General features: G+C 42.0%; 1 protein-coding gene across 6 annotated transcripts in view; it reads right to left on the bottom strand.

Annotated features, from left to right (window-relative positions):
* Window positions 1–516: 516 nt before the first annotated feature.
* LOC143277130 (trafficking protein particle complex subunit 9-like) overlaps window positions 517–21,787 on the bottom strand; it is a 95,096-nt gene continuing 73,825 nt past the window's right edge. For 2 of the 6 annotated variants that reach the window (XM_076581869.1, XM_076581871.1), the window contains exon 26: window positions 517–20,536. In XM_076581869.1, coding sequence (XP_076437984.1) covers window positions 20,348–20,536 — 189 coding nt within the window. In that variant the 3' untranslated portion in view covers window positions 517–20,347. The remainder of the gene's footprint in view (window positions 20,537–21,787) is intronic. The other 4 variants (XR_013053685.1, XR_013053684.1, XR_013053682.1 and 1 more) reach the window with 4 other exon arrangements.

Raw genomic sequence — 21,787 nt, 5'->3', positions numbered from 1 at the left:
GTTGAGTGATCACCATATTGTGTACTTTTGACCTCTTTCTAGGGGCCGGAGGCCTGGAGATTAAAGTTTTGTTCTTGTTCTTGTTCTCTCTCACGAACACACACACGTATTTCAGGTGACAGGGTATTAAAATACAAATCATCACTACGTTTTGAAAATTTCCCCATCAGCTATATTATGAAGAGGAAAAAAGTAAAAAAGTAAACACACCGAATGCGATTGTTGTCACGTCAGCTTTTGTAATATTTGCATATCATGATCATGATCATCACCATCCCCCTCCCTCCTTCTCCCTCTCTGACGTACACACACACACGCAAGTGACTCTTTTGATGAACTGTACTCTGCGTGAGAAAGAGAGAGAGGGGGGGGGGGGTGAAGGGAGAGAGAAGGGAAGAGGTTAGGAGAGAGTGAGCTGGGTTGTTTTTGTTTTGTTTTGTTTTTTGTTTTTTCAGTTTGATAAAATGGGCAATTAAAGTGGGACACACACACACACACACACACACACACATTACACAATTTCCATGAGTTTAATTTTCTTCATGTCTGATCAACACCAATCACTTTAGCGTTTTTCTTTTCAAGTTTTCTTAATTGTTTTTCTTCAACCTGTCAAAACAGAAACTAGTTAATTACACAGTGCATAAGATCGATTATATACAATTCTCCTGCAATACAACAACATACATACAATCAACACATTCTCCAATCAACCATACAAAATGGTCATCAATCAATAACAAGTTTCTTCAACAACGTAAAGGGAGGCAACCTCATCCAACTAGTCTTGCACAAAGTTGCACAATTCAACACATCCGTCAAAACAGGAATCATACAGACAGCATCATTAACGTACTTTTTCTTTTCTTCTCCCAAACAGTCCATCAAGCAACAACACCATCATTAAGATTTTCCTCAAACAGAACGATTTATTATTCATTTGTTTCAACAGAGGCTCCAATTTACAACATATATCAGGCAATGTTTGCGTATAATTTCCTATTTTTAGTATCCTAAATTCTGGGACCCACTTGAAACGAAAGTTATCGTGCGTTCTACACAGCAAGAAATGACATGCAGCGTATATATCCGCCCTTCTGGTCTAGATTTAGGCTGAGAAACAATGCAAAATGATCCTTATTAAGATACAAAATGACCCTTATCATTAAGACGCAAATCATTACGACGCAAAATGATTCTTATCATTACTACGCAAAATGTTTTTTTATCATTATAACGCAAAATGATTATTTGCTTTACAACGCAAAATTACCCTAACCTTTGCGACGAAAGATTACCATTATCATTAACATTCACCGACATTTCTCAACTCAGCTGCAACGTTATTTTCCGTTTATCTGCGTAGTTTGGGGCAGTGGGTTGGGGTAAGGAATCAGAAACGATAAGAGCAGCTCTGATTTGCACTTTACACAGACTGAATAAACGCACCATTGCTGGTGATTTTGTGGACCTAATAAGACGGATGCAGATTATTGCACAGCGACTGAATTCGTATCAAAATTTAGTACAACGACCCTCGAAGTAAGAGTCGAAAACTATTGAAAATGGGTCACAGCATCTGCTAATGGTAAAGTCGCTTAAATTATGCACGAAAAACTGCCGTTAATGTTGGGTCCCTGAATTCAGGATATCAAAAAAAGAAAATTACCGAAATTAATGTTCCCGCTTTTATTTACATGAAAAGAAGAAGAGAGAGAAAAAAAAAAAGTCCACAACCATTCAACATTATCAACAGAAGCTCTGAACAAAATATATTGCACAAAAAACGGGCTGAACGAAGTTATACGTCAGCACTTGAAAAAAACCAACAACAAAAAAACCCAAAGTAATTTCATTTTGCTCAAACAGTCACCTTTTGGGTTTTCAACATAAATGCCTGGTTTGGAATATAAATGCCTGATGACGTCATCACCATGATTTCGTCATATATTTCGTCTCTTTGTCCTTGATGTCGAGCTGCTGTTCCAGAGAAGTCGAGGGCATCTGGCTTTATCAACAAGAATTAAATCAAGAAAGAAAAACAAAAGAACAGGTGTGGTTTTAGTTTTTATACACAACGAACATTCATCCTTTCCAAAATTGTTTTTGTTTCTTTGTTGTTGTTGTTGTTTTTGGTGTCCCCCCCCCCGAAAACCATCCTGTTTTCCTTTGGTGGTTATTGATAAACTGGATGCAACACAAGCAAGTCAAAATAATAATGATGGTAACAATCAATCATTCTTATATAATGAATAATCTTTGGACACTTGCTTTTGAATATGTTCAATTCTCTTATATATACAAATGTATGCTTCCTTGTTAAACACTTTGAGCTCACACTATTTGGAAACTTAATAATATTAGTGAATCATTTTTGTGTACAATGCATAAACATTTTGTCATGTTGGACGCTTGCTTGAATGAGCTCGGTTCTCTTATGCGTGGTTTCTTGCGAAGCACTTTTGAGCACACACAGTTTGGAGGACTGTGCTCTAAAATAATAATAATAATAATAAATAAATAAAATCGTATGATCTGATTACAGTGTCAGAGACTAACTGTGCTGAGCAAAACACTACCTTTCAACTGACGTTTAGCATTCGTATTTTTTGTTTGTTTGTTTGTTGTTGTTTTTTTTTCTCACTCATTCATTTATTCATTTTACCATTCATTCAACTTCTTGCTTAATCTACGTAGGAGGATGTTTTCACAACATGATAATAACATCCCTCGCTGCCGCGCACAGTGAGACACAGAGAGGCACCATCTCCGTTGCCCTTTTGTTCTGGCACTTGCAAACTTGCTGTCCCAGGGCTACAGTTCTTTACAAGCAACATGTGGAATGTCTTTCTCCAAAATGTTTAATTTTATTCTAGTGTTTGAATGCATCTTTTGAATGTTGGTTTTTACATTGTGCAGCACAGCTGAGCATATTTTACATGGAAAGGTGCTCATACATTCAATTATCATTACTGTTATAATTATTATCATTGTCATTATTATCATTGTCATCGTATTATCATTATTGTTGTTATTATCATTATCATGATTATTAATATCATCATCATTATAAAAACAAATAAGATCTGAAAAAACAACAACTGTATCTCCTTGTGGGTAGAGAAAGATCTATTCTCCACATAACTGTATGGTGAGACTTTTAAACTTCAACTGCATTCACCATGACTATGCATGACAAGTGTTCAAAACAAAACAAAAACTTATTATTCTTATTCTTATTCTTGTTGCTTATAGTCCAGTCGACCACACAGGGCCATATCAGGACTGTCAAACCACACAAATGCTCAAACAACAAGACCAACCCACAAACCCGTTCATGACACAGTACCCCAACCATTTAGCTCCTTTTGGCAAATACGACACAGCCATGCTGAGGATGCCAGCCATTCCACTTAATTCATCATCCCCAGATTACAAAAAATCGTAAAAAAGGAAAAAAACAATAATTCAAAGCCAAACAAAAAATGCATAAAAAGGCCATACAGGCAAATAACACTGCAGAATGGGCAGCTAGTGCCCATCCCAGTGTTTACATCTCACTACCTAATGGCCAGAGCAAAACAGCACAGATAGTACATCATAGACTGCGGAAAAGAGAAAAAAGTGTCAAGGCTTGCTTGAAAAAAGAAAGGGAAAATGGACTGGGAAGGCTGAAAAAGGAGACAACAGTGAAGATAAAAAAAAAATTTTTTAAATTAAAAAAAGGCAGAAACAAAGAGAGTGACAGAAAAGAGGAAATTTCCTGCACAGAATTTCCAGAAGGCGGGGATGCTGTTTATACCGAAAGACCCCGGGGGGAGGGGGGGGAAGATAACTTGGTACTGGGGTGTACCCGGTAAGTGACATGCCTGAGAACACTGCTGAATGTATCCACATCCTACACTGCACACACAACAGCCGATAAGCTGTATCTTAATGCACACACAACAGCTGATAAGCTGTATCTTAATGCACACACAACAGCCGATAAGCTCTATCTTAATGCACACACAACAGCCGATAAGCTGCATCTTAATGCACACACAACAGCTGATAAGCTGTATCTTAATGCACACACAACAGCCGATAAGCTGCACATTAATGCACACACAACAGCCGATAAGCTGTATCTTAATGCACACACAACAGCTGATAAGCTCTATCTTAATGCACACACAACAGCCGATAAGCTGTATCTTAATGCACACACAACAGCTGATAAGCTCTATCTTAATGCACACACAACAGCCGATAAGCTGCACATTAATGCACACACAACAGCCGATAAGCTGTATCTTAATGCACACACAACAGCCGATAAGCTGCATCTTAATGCACACACAACAGCTGATAAGCTCTATCTTAATGCACACACAACAGCTGATAAGCTGTATCTTAATGCACACACAACAGCCGATAAGCTGCATCTTAATGCACACACAACAGCTGATAAGCTGTATCTTAATGCACACACAACAGCCGATAAGCTGCACCTTAAGCTTTCAGCACAGCAAAGGGCATGCAGTTACAGGCATCTTTTTGCTTCAACAGCAACTGTTCTAATACACATCTAACCATCCTCAAACTGCCTGACAACAGAAAAATGCACAAACACGACATTAACTGCATTTGTGTGTCCAAAAGGGTGACTGACTTACTGAATGATAAATGATGATTATCTTACTGAACATATTGTTATAAATATTGTTGTCATATTAAACATAAAAAATTAATAATAAAACTGTAAAAAAATAAAATAAAATAATAATAACAACAACAAAAAACCAGTGACACTAAAATAATGTTAGAAGGATGACAATGGCATTATGCTGAAAACATTTTTTTTTTTAAAGATAATAAAAACAACAACCTTAAGCTCCCATAACCTTTTGGACAGTGAATTTACCATGTCTAGGCCAAGGCAAGGATCAATACTCTCCTTGGACCTTTCCAGACAAGTAATTACTGACTCACACATGACTCTCCTTTGACCTTTCCAGACAAGTAATTACTGACTCACACATGACTGTCCTCTGACCTTTCCAGACAAGTAATTACTGACTCACACATGACTCCTTTGACCTTTCCAGACAAGTAATTACTGACTCACACATGAGTGTCCTCTGACCTTTCCAGACAAGTAATTACTGACTCACACATGACTCCTTTGACCTTTCCAGACAAGTAATTACTGACTCACACATGACTCTCCTTGGACCTTTCCAGACAAGTAATTACTGACTCACACATGACTCCTTTGACCTTTCCAGACAAGTAATTACTGACTCACACATGACTCCTTTGACCTTTCCAGACAAGTAATTACTGACTCACACATGAGTGTCCTCTGACCTTTCCGGACAAGTAATTACTGACTCACACATGAGTGTCCTCTGACCTTTCCGGACAAGTAATTACTGACTCACACATGACTCCTTTGACCTTTCCAGACAAGTAATTACTGACTCACACATGACTGGAGTGAAGAAAATCAGAGTGAAGCACCTTTCCCCAAAGACACAACACCATGGCGAAACGGGGTCTCAAACCCTGATCACTGGTCAACACTGGATCATAAGTCCAACATCTGACAAATTCTGACATGGTGTCTCCTAAGAACTACTATTGTACTAACCATCTCAAAATATGAATACCGCAGTACCAATCGATTAATATCAACTGTTCTCTTCAAACACAAGTTACAGATTTTTATTTTACTGCAGCACCAATAGACTGACATCTACTATGCTCTTCACACACAAGTTACACAATTCTTTTTTAAAGTGATTAGTTGATTAAGACCTTATTGAGTATATTCATACGTGTGCATCATGCATAAAGTACACCCCCCCAAAAAAAACCTGAAGGTGCAGTGAACATACATATTGATACATGTTTCCTGAAATGTTTAAACTTGGGTGGAGAGAGTGTACGAAGTGTGGTGGAAAGGGGTTTTAACTGTCTGCTTTGTCATTGCATATCAATACTGAAAAATTATTACTCAACCATACATACCAATTAAATAAATAGGATAAGGAAAAATGCACAGATTTACTAACAAACAACAATAAATAAATAAATGAAGTAAAACACCACAACAAATTAATAATTACCGTAGAAACGAAGGAATTATAAAAGACATAACAATAAACGAATGAGTAAAATAATCGTAACAAGCCTTTTTTTACAGAATGTAAAAAAAAAAAATGTAAAAAAAAAAATTATAAAAAAAAATCAGTAAACAGATTCCCCAAACTATTTTTAACAAAATAATTTTTAAAAAAAAAGACCATACAAAGTTACACTGCAACAGCAAGATTTCAAAACTTCCACCCCACCAGCACTGTGCGCGCACACACACACACACACACACACACAAAAACAAAAAAAAAACACACACACACACACAATCGCACATGCATTCACACACGCATGCTCACACACAAACACATACACAATCACACACTCATGCTCACACACACAAAGAGACAGACACACACACACACACACAAAGCATAGTTGAAAAAACAACAAAAACTTAAGGTTAGGCTGCATCATCAATTGGCAAGAATCAGTCATGAAGGGGAGTATTGGGGGGGGGGGGGGGGAGAAGGAGGACAGCCAATCAGAAGAAAGGACAGAAAAAAGGCACGGCAGAGGGTGAAGCGACCAATCTGAAGTGAGCAGACAGGCAGGCAGGCAGGCTTTCTGTATCACAGACAAGACAACAGCATGGCAGAAGAGGCTGACGGATCAGAACCCACACAAAGACAACAGCATGGCCACAGAGGCTGACGGATCAGAACCCACACAAAGACAACAGCATGGCAGAAGAGGCTGATGGATCAGAACCCACACAAAGACAACAGCATGGCAACAGAGGCTGACGGATCAGAACCCACACAAAGACAACAGCATGGCAGAAGAGGCTGACGGATCAGAACCCACACAAAGACAACAGCATGGCCACAGAGGCTGACGGATCAGAACCCACACAAAGACAACAGCATGGCAACAGAGGCTGACGGATCAGAACCCACACAAAGACAACAGCACAGGCAGGGTTTGGAACCAGGAGGGTGGAGTTCGTTATCACTGACGCTTGTCGTACAGTGCCTCCATCTTGTCTTCAGTCAGAGACCACAGCCTCAGCGTATGACCATCAGGTAGAACCAGGAGGGTGGAGGTAGTTATCACTGATGCTTGTCGTACACTGCCTCTGTCTTGTCTTCAGTCAGAGACCACAGCCTCAGCGTATGACCATCAGGTAGAACCAGGAGGGTGGAGGTAGTTATCACTGACGCTTGTCGTACACTGCCTCTGTCTTGTCTTCAGTCAGAGACCACAGTCTCAGCGTATGACCATCAGTGCTCTTCCTCCTTTCCCTCATGAGGGTAGTGGCTTTCCAGAGACATACACTACTGTATTGTACTGTACTGTACTATACTGAATTGTTCGTATTGAAGTATTGTGTACTGTACTGTACTGTACTGTACTGTATTGAATTGTGTTACTCTTTTGTTCAATGTTCAGTTGATATCACAGATTGACATAAGCTTATGGTTGGGCAAACAGCAAAGTGAGAGCTGTATTGTCAATGGTTTCTGCATTGCAATGGGAAGTCATTTACAGCTTAGTCTTTTGTGAAGGACTAGGACTCTCAAACAAGGAGGCAAGACTGCGCTGGCTCTAAGTGCTGCAGCCTTGGGGGCTAGTTGGCCTTTGCGGACCATCCCAACGCCGACTGTCCTAAAACTCTATTGGCCGAGAGAGTGGGGATGTAACTTGGGCAAGACACACTCCACTATAATCAGATTATAGCCCAGATAGTTGGGAAGCAGTTGCCTCCTCTGCTCTTCTGGTGGTCATAGCCAGACACAAGTGACTGTCATACTCTTTTGTCACAACAGATTTTTCTGAATGAAATTCATCCTGCTCTCCCCAGGGAGACAGTGTCATCACAGTGTAGCGCCCTTCCCTGTCGAAATCGGCACTGGATCAGGGTACAGTATATTTAACTAACAATAACTTACGAACAAAAAGCTAAAACACTAACTTGACTAAATGCTCTGACTCAAAAAGAACATAATGAAACAAATGAATGACACCCAATGTTATACTTCAAAACAAAACATACGTTCTTTTGTATAAAAAAATATGAATAAATAATATTTACTTGTATGCATAAACAAAATCGGTTGAATAAATAACAAGATTTACATGTCTGCACAAAAATCAAAGTTTGCTGAAATGCACAGAAAAAACATGAACTACTAGGCCACAAACAAGACACAGGGTTAAAAAGGAAAGAGTAACACTTGACATTGTTGTTTATCAAAGTCCAGCCAGCCGGTCACTAGCGGCTATTCCAGGACTGACCAACTGAACAAGGAAGTCAGCCGCATTAAACACAAAACTGTCCAGTCTGAAAGAAAAAACACAAAACAAAACAAAACAATAATCCAAACAAAAAAACCTGCAAAACAACACAATTCATTAGATATTATCTTCACCATTAAGCTCCTTAAGGCATAAGACTAGTGTGTGCTGAGAATGTCAGTGCTTCCACTTAATTTATCGTCCCAATATCATAAAAATGTAAAAAAAGAAGGATAAAAAATACTTTTAAGCCACACAAAAAAGAACATAAAGAGCCATACAGACAAATAAATAACGCCGCAGAATGGACAGCAAATGGCCATTCCATCATTAACAATATCACTACCTATTTAAACAATGATACCACACACACACACACACACACACAAAAAGAAACAGAATGAGAATGAAATAGGGATCAATTATTACATCCAATCAAAAGTCAAACATTAGCATTCCATAGCACAGAAAAAAGAAAGGACACCGTTTCTCCCAAATGTACAAATTATAATGAACAAAAAGAAACTATATCTCCTTACTCTCCCAGTAACTCTTGTGTGACTCCCCATCTCCGGAGTTGTCATCAAGCAGCTGAAATTTATCAATCAGCAAACACAACTTCTCTCAGATGAGACTGGGGATTCCTGCCACTGTTTCAGTCTGAAATCACTCAATTACCGCCACAATTTCATCAGATTCTACACTGTCCAGCAGAACTGAGTGTGTTTTACAGGGAAAGTAGCTTCGTAAATTAAATCATTTCCATTATAGCTATATTTCTATGCCACTGAATTGAAACCACTGAATCTCTTCCACAACCACATGCAAAATTATAAGAAGTGTGCCGTTTCCCCCAAATCTTTCCTCAGCCTGATTTCAGTCAACAGTCTGTAGACTCACTCGTCTGCCTCTACAAGCAAGCAGACAATAAAATAATAATAATAATAACCCCATCATGATCATCCAAAACAGTCCTCTAACAAGAAACAAAAAAAACAAAACACAATCATTTGATCTTGGGTTTGATCTCCAAACTTGTGGTGGTGTGTATATATAGATCAAAGTCCTTTAAAACAACACACATGCATATATATATATATATATATATATAAAAGTTAAAGATCCCACAGTCTTCTAGGACCACTGGGGCAGTGAAATCCCCCTATCCCGTGTCCAGGGTTCTACACAATAAACAAGTCCTATCCTCTCCCCCAGCCGGTCTATACCTTCCCCACCCCAAGTCGGGTACCTATCCACACGTAAGATGAAGTGAGGAAAACCAGAGTAAAGTCCCTTCCCCAAAAGACACAACAGCACATGACGTCAGGTAACCATTCACACGTAAGATGAAGTGAGGAAAACCAGAGTAAAGTCCCTTCCCCAAAAGACACAACAGCACATGAAGTCAGGTACCCATTCACAACAGCACATGACGTCATGTACCCATTCACAACAGCACATGACATCATGTACCCATTCACAACAGCACATGAAGTCAGGTACCCATTCACAACAGCACATGACGTCATGTACCCATTCACAACAGCACATGACGTCATGTACCCATTCACAACAGCACATGAAGTCAGGTATCCATTCACAACAGCACATGATGTCAGGTACCCATTCACAACAGCACATGAAGTCAAGTAACCATTCACACGTAAGATGAAGTGAGGAAAACCAGAGTAAAGTCCCTTCCCCAAAGGACACAACAGCACGTGGAGTGATGGCCTAGAGGTAACGCGTCCGCCCAGGAAGTGAGAGAATCTGAGCGTGCTGGTTCGAATCACGGCTCAGTTGCCAATATTTTCTCCCCCTCCACTAGACCTTGAGTGGTGGTCTGGACACTAGTCATTCGGATGAGACGATAAACCGAGGTCCCATATGCTAGCATGCACTTAGCGCACATACAAGAACCCACAGCAACAAAAGGGTCGTTCCTGGCTAAATTCTGTAGAAAAATCCACCTCGATAGGAAAAACAAATAAAACTGCACGCTGGAAAAAATACAAACACAAAAAAAAAGGGTGGCGCTGTAGTGTAGTGACGCACTCTCCCTGGGGAGAGCAGCCCGAATTTCACACAGAGAAATCTGTTGTGATAAAAAGAAATACAAATACAAAATACAAACAGGGCCTTGAACCCTGGTCAGTGCTGAGCACTGGGTTATAAGTCCCAACGCTGAACCAACTGTGCCCAAGCACGTCAAATGATACCTGTTGTCAGCCCTCTGAGCACTGGGTTATAAGTCCCAACGCTGAACCAACTGTGCCCAAGCACGTCAAATGATACCTGTTGTCAGCCCTCTGAGCACTGGGTTATAAGTCCCAACGCTGAACCAACTGTGCCCAAGCACGTCAAATGGTACAACTCAAGATCAGAATACCTGTTGTCACAGTCCTCTCCCTTTCTGATAATCATCCAACAACAACAACAAAACCCACCACATTGAACCAAGTACTATAACGACTGGGGGTTCTGGATCAGTTTGACCATTGACCCCAAATTGACTCTCGAAGCCCCCCCCACCCCCACCCCCATATATATATATATGTGTATGTATGTAAACTGACACCCCAACACACACAAACATGCGTAGCATAAGGACCACGTAAACAAACAAAAAAGACCTCATGGCACAGAGAAGGAAAACAATAATAATGATCTTCTGCCTCACAGTGTGGAATGTGCATGGAAGACGACAATGGTGAAATGTCCTCTTTTTTTTCTTTTTTTTTTCAAACAAAGGAATTCCTGGTCATGTGCAAACCCACATAACTGTACATACACACACACACACACACTCAAGTACTCACACACACACACACATGCACAACCACACCCACCCACCCACACACACACACACACAGGCACTCACTCACACACTCACCAAATCCACACCAACACACACAAATCCACACCAACACACACACAGACATGCACTCTCTCTCATGCACACACACTCAAACACAAACACACATGCACAACGACACCAACACAGACACACACATGCACACGCATGCACACACACAAACACACACACATGCACATTCAAAACATACACACATGCACACTCACACTAACACAAACGCACTCCCTTTCAAGCATAATATGTATGTGAACACTGAACACATGCACGCTCGTACAGGAATGCATCCATGCACATACACACAGTTACACGCACACGCTAAGGCATCAGTCACATGGAACACACACATCTGTTTTATCACAGAACTATCAGCACACCTGTTTTTCTTTCCTTGGAAGCAGGAGAGGTGGGAACATGTTTCCTCTATAATTTATACTGGAAAAAGACAAGAAACTAAACCCCATGACAGAAGAAAATGTGACCACTGAGCTGTTTTTCTCTGTCCTTATAGACTCTTGATGCCCTTACATTGTGTGTTACCACTATGTTGTTTTTCTCTGTGCTTATAAACTCTTGATGCCCTTACATTGTGTGTTACCACTATGTTGTTTTTCTCTGTGCTTATAGACTCTTGATGCCCTTACATTGTGTGTTACCACTATGTTGTTTTTCTCTGTGCTTATAGACTCTTGATGCCCTTACATTGTGTGTTACCACTATGTTGTTTTTCTCTGTGCTTATAAACTCTTGATGCCCTTACACTCTCTGTTACCACTGTGTTGTTTTTCTCTGTGCTTATAGACTCTTGATGCCCTTACATTCTGTTACCACTATGTTGTTTTTCTCTGTGCTTATAGACTCTTGATGCCCTTACATTGTGTGTTACCACTATGTTGTTTTTCTCTGTTCTTATAGACTCTTGATGCCCTTACATTGTGTGTTACCACTGAGCTGTTTTTCTCTGTGCTTATAGACTCTTGATGCCCTTACATTGTGTGTTACCACTATGTTGTTTTTCTCTGTGCTTATAGACTCTTGATGCCCTTACATTGTGTGTTACCACTATGTTGTTTTTCTCTGTTCTTATAGACTCTTGATGCCCATTTGTCTTTCTCTCTCTTCCTTCTCCCTCTCACTGTCTCCTCTCTCTTCCTTCTCCCTCTCACTGTCTCCTATCTCTTCCTTCTCCCTCTCACTGTCTCCTCTCTCTTCCTTCTCCCTCTCACTGTCTTCCTCTCTCTTCCTTCTCCCTCTCACTGTCTCCTCTCTCTTCCTTCTCCCTCTCACTGTCTTCCTCTCTCTTCCTTCTCCCTCTCACTGTCTTCCTCTCTCTTCCTTCTCCCTCTCACTGTCTCCTATCTCTTCCTTCTCCCTCTCACTGTCTCCTCTCTCTTCCTTCTCCCTCTCACTGTCTTCCTCTCTCTTCCTTCTCCCTCTCACTGTCTCCTCTCTCTTCCTTCTCCCTCTCACTGTCTTCCTCTCTCTTCCTTCTCCCTCTCACTGTCTCCTCTCTCTTCCTTCTCCCTCTCACTGTCTTCCTCTCTCTTCCTTCTCCCTCTCACTGTCTCCTATCTCTTCCTTCTCCCTCTCACTGTCTCCTCTCTCTGTTCATTACCTTTTTTTCTTTTCATTTGTCTTCCTTTCATTTCTAACATTAACCCAAACAAACACAACTGCAATTAAGTTTGAAATTATTTTGCGACAGTTGTACACATTTTGAAAATCAAATATGTACTAACGAAATATAGCAAAAAATAGTATGTTGACTGTCAAGCCTCACACAAAACACAGGACACACAGCGACAGAAGGATCCCGACAAATGTTCAGGGTCAGAGGTCAAGGTCATGATGACAAAAAGAAAAGCTGACACACCATGGAGGCACTGAAAGAGCTTGCACCTTCCTGTCCAGCAACCTTTATCCATCGAGGACTCGGTGACCGGCCAAGGTCAAAGCACTGAAGTACCCCAACCCCCGCTGAAGTTCAAGGTCAGAGGTCGAAGGTGAAGGTCGCAACATGGCACAATAGATAAACGCTTATAGGCACACAACAGAGCTAGTTTCATCCACCCAGTCTCTCTCCCCCCCCCCCCCCCCCCCACCACTCAATGTGACAGTTATCTGTAAAAACAAGGTCAGAGGTCGAGGCCAGAATGCAGTGTCATTTATTTGTATTTGTATTTCTTTTTATCACAACAGATTTCTCTGTGTGAAATTCGGGCTGCTCTCCCCAGGGAGAGCGCATCGCTACACTACAGCGCCACCCATTTTATTGTATTTTTTCCTGCTTGCAGTTTCATTTGTTTTTCCTATCAAAGTGGATTTTTCTACAGAATTTTGCCAGGAACAACCCTTTTCTTGCCGTGGGTTCTTTTATGTGTGCTGTGTGCATGCTGCACACAGGACCTCGGTTTATCGTCTCATCCGAATGACTGCAATAAGAACGTCTCACTGTGGAAGATTGGCTGATTTTGTGGTAGTGGCCTTGCTTTTATGAGTGAGTGAGTGTTCTAGGGAGACACTGAATGGTGGTCTGGGTGTTTGTCATTCGGATAAAACACTAAAGTGAGGTCCCGTGCGCAGCATGCACTCGGCACACATAAAAGAACCCATGGCTACGGAAGGGTTGGCAACCTGACAAAATTCTACAGAAAAACCTACTTTGATAGTACAACCAATATCATACACTTGCAGACAGAAGAAAAGAGAGAAAAAAATATATACATATGGGTGGCCCTGCACTGTGAAGACTTCGCTCTTCCTAGGGAAAGCAGCTCAAATTCCTCACATACAAAACTCCTGTGAAGTAATACAATAAAATACAATACAAAACATTGCAATGCAATACAATACAATGCAATGCAATGCATTGTAAAGAAATGCAATGCAATTCAATGCATTCTTCTATAGATCTTTCTGTCGGCTCCATTACAGATCAAGACCACTTATTGTTTTGCACATTCAGCAGTAAGAGAAATACTCCTTCCTTCTTTTTTTAGGGGAGGGGGGATGTTGGAGGGGGGTTGTGTGTGTGTGTGTGTGTGTGTGTGTGTGTGTGTGTGTGTGTGTGTGTGTGTATGAGCTCAAGAGCACTTGTTTGTACGCATGTGCATATGCACACACACACACACACACACACACCACATGCAACAGTTCTACACACAGCAGGTAGTCCAAACAACAACAGCGCAGATGACAAGTTTCCCCACAATCATCCAGCAACATACACACACCCATTACACACCCACAGGTAAGCCTTTAAAAAAAGCAACCGAAAAAAGGGAGAGACCCTACAGCCTTTTCACGGCCATGACTGCTGTGTCCAGGGCTGGGACCAGGAAGATGGGGCACATTCCCTTCCTTCCGTGACCCAAGTCAGACACCCTGTCACTCCGGGGTGGACCCAAGTCAGACACCCTGTCACTCTGGGGTGGACCCAAGTCAGACACCCTGTCACTCCGGGGTGGACCCAAGTCAGACACCCTGTCACTCTGGGGTGGACCCAAGTCAGACACCCTGTCACTCTGGGGTGGACCCAAGTCAGACACCCTGTCACTCCAGGGTGGAGTGAGGGAAAGAGGAGTACAACACCCTTCCCCAGGACACAACGCCCAAACACCCTCCAACCCTGATCACGGATCTCAAGTCCAATGCCTAACAAATTCAGCCACAGCACAACTGCTATCTGCACCAATCACTGGATCAGCTGACTCCATCACGCTAAACAACATCAGCACGCTCACTGGAATCATAACTCAGAACCGTCACTCTAATGAGTTCACTCACTGGAACTATGAAGTAAGAAGCATCACTCTAATGAGTTCACTCACTGGAGCTATGAAGTAAGAAGCGTCACTCTAATGAGTTCACTCACTGGAACTATGAAGTAAGAAGCATCACTCTAATGAGTTCACTCACTGGAGCTATGAAGTAAGAAGCATCACTCTAATGAGTTCACTCACTGGAACTATGAAGTAAGAAGCGTCACTCTAATGAGTTCACTCACTGGAACTATGAAGTAAGAAGCGTCACTCTAATGAGTTCACTCACTGGAACTATGAAGTAAGAAGCATCACTCTAATGAGTTCACTCACTGGAACTATGAAATAAGAAGCATCACTCTAATGAGTTCACTCACTGGAACTATGAAGTAAGAAGCGTCACTCTAATGAGTTCACTCACTGGAGCTATGAAGTAAGAAGCATCACTCTAATGAGTTCTACCACACCAGTTATGAAGTCAGACACACACATATATCATCACTGGACTTGTTCGATGAATTCATGAGTAGCAACATTCTGGAATTACCTGTCTGTTGTAATAACAGTAACGCAAAGGGTAGACCTCAACAAAATTTCATACCCATCATCAATGCAGGACAAGCAACAAATCCGGCATCACAATCACATGATGTTAACAACAATGCAAATCATACATGAAGACAGCAAAAATCCCAGGCAAAATTCAAGAACAGTAAATGATTTTTGTAAACATCACTCACACACACACTGCATGCAATTCTGAGGCACGAGTTGGAAAAAAAAATTCCAACAAATTTCACTTTCTACCTTGCAAACGTATCAAGTTACGAAAAACACTCTACCTCATTAACAATTTTAAGTTTCAAAAAACAATCTACTTCATCAACGATGTAAGTTCTAAAAGCAATCTACCTCCTCAACGACTTAAGTTACGAAAAACCAATCTACCTTGCGCCAACATATCAAGAAATGAAAAACAATCTACCTCATTAATGATTTAAATTAAGAAAAAACAATCTACCTTGTCAACGGATAAAGTTAACAAGAAAGAATCATAGATGCTGATTTATTCCTCCTCAGCATTAACAATCATTTACATTTTGTTTTTACATCTAAGACTGCTTATGACAATACCATCCCACTCAAAATGAAAGGAAAACATTATGAGACTGGCTGATGACTGTGGACTATGGAGTGCCTAGACTACCTCATGCGTCCAACCACACAGGAGCATCTGAATCAATTTCCAATTCAAACCATATCTAGACCTGTCAGAACACTCATATGGTGGACAAACTACAAGAAAAAAAGCCTAACAAATGTCAAATTAAAACAATACTTGGACCTATTAGAATACTCAAATGGTGAATGGACTATGACAAAAAAAATCTAATAAATATCAAATCAAAACAATATCTGGAACTATTAGAATACTCATATGGTGAATAAACTACAAGAAAAAAACCAAAAAAAACTAGCAAAAGCTACTACCCCACGACCTATTTCCAAAGCCACAAAGTGTAGGAGTGAAGGGTGACCACAGAGGCCACAGCCCACAAGTGTCTTCACTGCACCTTCTCCTTCACCTTCATCTGACCCTTGACTGCACAACCCAGGTGATAACAGGTCAGCGTGGCACGCATGCGTCTCAAGACCAACCACTACTTTTTGCGCAGATTTTTTTAAAAACTCAATCTAGTCTTGCCACATGCGAATTTCTGACGCTGTTCCATTTGCTTGAGGTCATGTCGGACGCATTCTTCCGACAGATTTTGATATTTTTTTAATGTTACCGATCTTACTTTAAGGGTGACAACTCATGATTTCCAGATAACTCAGACACTTATCTCGCAAGTTCCTTCCCTTAGACCGTTGTCCATTCATTCTGTAGTAGTTTTAGATGATTTTGTACTGACCGACCCTAACTTCACAAAACCACATGGTTTTGTATTGACCGACCCTAACTTCACAAAACCACATGGTTTTGTATTGACCGACCCTAACTTCACAAAACCACATGGTTTTGTACTGACCAACCCTAACTTCACAAAACCACATGGTTTTGTACTGACCGACCCTAACTTCACAAAACCACATGGTTTTCAACATGGCGGCACCCAGTTCCTGCAGAACATAAGTGTGACTAAAGTCAAAGGTCAAGTGGAGGGGGAGAAAATATCGGCAGCTGACTTCAGTGAAGCGATGGTTAATATTTATGCACACTCCATGAAGTAGATTCTGCTGTGTAATGCTTCATCGGTTTTTGTTGGAATCTGATTGCGTACTTTTGCGATATTAGTGAACTAAATGTGGAATGTGATTACATGTGTTTCTTGACAAATATAACCATCTCTGCAAGGAAAAACAACAAACGAAAACAAAAAAACCAAAACATACTGCAGTCCCAAGAAGTTCAAATAAAGAACAGTGACCGACAACCTGACTTCAATCTGGACACAAGTGTAGTGATGTGAGTTGGTCCAACAACCTGACTTCAATCTGGACACAAGTGTAGTGATGTGAGTTGGTCCAACAACCTGACTTCAACCTGGACACAAGTGTAGTGATGTGAGTTGGTCCGACAACCTGACTTCAATCTGGACACAAGTGTAGTGATGTGAGTTGGTCCGACAACCTGACTTCAATCTGGACACAAGTGTAGTGATGTGAGTTGGTCCAACAACCTGACTTCAATCTGGACACAAGTGTAGTGATGTGAGTTGGTCCAACAACCTGACTTCAATCTGGACACAAGTGTAGTGATGTGAGTTGGTCCAACAACCTGACTTCAATCTGGACACAAGTGTAGTGATGTGAGTTGGTCCGACAACCTGACTTCAATCTGGACACAAGTGTAGTGATGCGAGTTGGTCCAACAACCTGACTTCAATCTGGACACAAGTGTAGTGATGTGAGTTGGTCCAACAACCTGACTTCAATCTGGACACAAGTGTAGTGATGTGAGTTGGTCCAACAACCTGACTTCAATCTGGACACAAGTGTAGTGATGTGAGTTGGTCCGACAACCTGACTTCAATCTGGACACAAGTGTAGTGATGTGAGTTGGTCCAACAACCTGACTTCAATCTGGACACAAGTGTAGTGATGCGAGTTGGTCCGAAAAAAAACTACGGTCACAGCAGTTAAACCCTGTGACTTTTCTGACCAGAACGCTCATCAGTGAAGGGCTGTCACCTCGCTGAGGAAAGACAGCTTACAGGTCAGGACATTAGTCACCATTCTTGTATTTGGATGTTTTCTTCTTGCGATTGCATTACTTTAGCTCTGTAAAATCAATGACACCCTTGATAAGTTCACACAGTGGTGACTGCTATTGCATTACTTTAGCTCTGTAAAATCAATGACACCTTTGAAGTTCAGAGTGGTGACTGCTGTTGCATTACTTTAGCTCTGTAAAATCAGTGACACCTTTGAAGTTCAGAGTGGTGACTGCTGTTGCATTACTTTAGCTCTGTAAAATCAGTGACACCTTTGATAAGTTCACACAGTGGTGACTGCTATTGCATTACTTTAGCTCTGTAAAATCAATGACACCTTTGATAAGTTCAGAGTGGTGACTGCTGTTGCATTACTTTAGCTCTGTAAAATCAGTGACACCTTTGAAGTTCAGAGTGGTGACTGCTGTTGCATTACTTTAGCTCTGTAAAATCAGTGACACCTTTGAAGTTCAGAGTGGTGACTGCTGTTGCATTACTTTAGCTCTGTAAAATCAGTGACACCTTTGAAGTTCAGAGTGGTGACTGCTGTTGCATTACTTTAGCTCTGTAAAATCAGTGACACCTTTGAAGTTCAGAGTGGTGACTGCTGTTGCATTACTTTAGCTCTGTAAAATCAATGACACCCTTGATAAGTTCACACAGTGGTGACTGCTATTGCATTACTTTAGCTCTGTAAAATCAATGACACCTTTGAAGTTCAGAGTGGTGACTGCTGTTGCATTACTTTAGCTCTGTAAAATCAGTGACACCTTTGAAGTTCAGAGTGGTGACTGCTGTTGCATTACTTTAGCTCTGTAAAATCAATGACACCTTTGAAGTTCAGAGTGGTGACTGCTGTTGCATTACTTTAGCTCTGTAAAATCAATGACACCTTTGATAAGTTCACACAGTGGTGACTGCTATTGCATTACTTTAGCTCTGTAAAATCAGTGACACCTTTGAAGTTCAGAGTGGTGACTGCTGTTCAAACTCGTGCCCCACTGATCTGGCTTCACCATGGCTCAGCAGCTGACAGGTTAAACGTTTTTCTTCACTCAACATTGCTGGCTTCACCATGGCTCAGCAGCTGACGGGTTAAACGTTTTTCTTCACTCAACATTGCTGGCTTCACCATGGCTCAGCAGCTGACGGGTTAAACGTTTTTCTTCACTCAACATTGCTGGCTTTACCATGGCTCAGCAGCTGACAGGTTAAACGTTTTTCTTCACTCAACATTGCTGGCTTCACCATGGCTCAGCACCTGACGGGTTAAACGTTTTTCTTCACTCAACATTGCTGGCTTCACCATGGCTCAGCACCTGACGGGTTAAACGTTTTTCTTCACTCAACATTGCTGGCTTCACCATGGCTCAGCAGCTGATGGGTTAAACGTTTTTCTTCACTCAACATTGCTGGCTTTACCATGGCTCAGCAGCTGACGGGTTAAACGTTTTTCTTCACTCAACATTGCTGGCTTCACCATGGCTCAGCAGCTGACGGGTTAAACGTTTTTCTTCACTCAACATTGCTGGCTTCACCATGGCTCAGCAGCTGATGGGTTAAACGTTTACCTATACACTATCACATGCCTTTCTCTCTCTCTCTCTCTCTCTCTCCCTCAAGGCCTGACTAAGCGCGTTGGGTTACGCTGCTGGTCAGGCATCTGCTTGGCAGATGTGGTGTAGCGTATATGGATCTGTTCGAACGCAGTGACGCCTCCTTGAGCTACTGAAACTGAAACTCTCTCCCCCCCTTTTACTCTTTCTCATGCTCAAAACACCTCAGCTTTTATCTGTTACATCTTTCAAATGAAACCGGGACGTTCACCTATACACTATCACATGCCTTTCTCTCTCTCATTGTCTTAACATCTCATTGCTCAGTTCTTTTACAAGAGACCTGAATTATTTACCAATACCCTGACACCATCTCTGTCATCTCTCTGTGGCTCTATCTCTCTCTCTCTCCCTCTCTCTCTTGCAGTGGACTGCATTACAATATGCACACCTCCCACCACTCACACATCCAACACAATGAAAGACTTGCTGCAATGGTCCCACCCCAACCCCTACCACACCACCTCTCACACACACACACACACACACACACACACACCGTTACAACACCGGCAGTGCATCGCTCCAGACAGAGAACTCTGGAACAGGCAGACAGGACCAGCAGAGGGCACTGTCACCATCACTGTGGCCATGGCGACACCATGCGGTGCAGGTGATGTGGAAGCGGTAACGCCCGGGACAGAGGAAGAGGAAGCTGCACTGGTGATGCAGAGGTTCGTCTGGTCCCAGCTGTCAGAAACACGATGTCCGTTTCATCCTCAGTCATCATGGCATGCACACTACCTACCCTCAAAATCTTTCTTTTTCTCGTTTAAATTTTTTCTTCTTCTTCTTCCACATTACAACATGTATTAACATAATATAAACCACATCACAATACCAAAAAAACTGCAATATATTCTTCTCCTCTAGCTACTATTGCAGCTGAACTCACTTTCTCTCAATTCGTATCTTCGGCAGCTGAATAAAGACTTGTGTGCATGAGCATGCTCTGCAAGTTACATCTGTCCATCCGTTGTCAGGTATGTCTGTTCACCCAAGAAAACAGATGACACCATTTTGTTGTTCTCCTTGTTGTTGCTGTTGTTCTGTACTGTGATCCATATTACCCAGAATAGTTATAGATTTGTCTTGTTTTGCCATACCACCACCACCACCACGAAACACACACTCACACATCAACAATCCCCCCTCCCCCCCGCACAAACACACCAACACACAACACCCCCCCACTCACACACTCAAATATACACCAACACCCTCCTCCCCCCCACATGCACACATCAAAACAACACCCCCCCACCCCCACAACCACAGCCACACACACTCCAATACACATCAACACACACCCCTGACACACACACACACACACAACACCCTCACACCCCCTCCCACTCATCAACAAAGCACTATCCCCCCCCACCCACCCCCACATGCACACACATCAACTCACAACACCCCCCCACCCCCTCACATGCACACACATCAACTCACAACACCCCCCCACCCCCTCACATGCACACACATCAACTCACAACACCCCCACAGCCACACCTGCACCCACCCCACCCCCCACCCCCACACACTCAAATACACTTGAACACCCACACACACAAACGCACACACATACACACACCAACACACAACCCCACCCCCACCCCCTATGGCCACACCTACTAAACCCCATCCCCACACACTCAAATACACTTGAACACCCACACACACAAACGCACACACATACACACACCAACACACAACCCCACCCCCACCCCCTATGGCCACACCTACTAAACCCCATCCCCACACACTCAAATACACTTGAACACCCACACACACAAACGCACACACATACACACACCAACACACAACCCCACCCCCACCCCCCATGGCCACAGCTACTAACCCCCACCCCCACGCACTCAAATACACATTAACACCTCCCCCCCCCCACACACACCAACACACAACACCCCCTCCACA

Source organism: Babylonia areolata, chromosome 33, assembly GCF_041734735.1.
Source record: "Babylonia areolata isolate BAREFJ2019XMU chromosome 33, ASM4173473v1, whole genome shotgun sequence".
In the NCBI taxonomy this organism is placed as follows: Eukaryota; Metazoa; Mollusca; class Gastropoda; order Neogastropoda; family Buccinidae; genus Babylonia; species Babylonia areolata.
The sequence above is the reverse complement of the archived record's forward strand: the minus strand, read 5'-3'. Positions and strand labels throughout refer to the sequence as shown.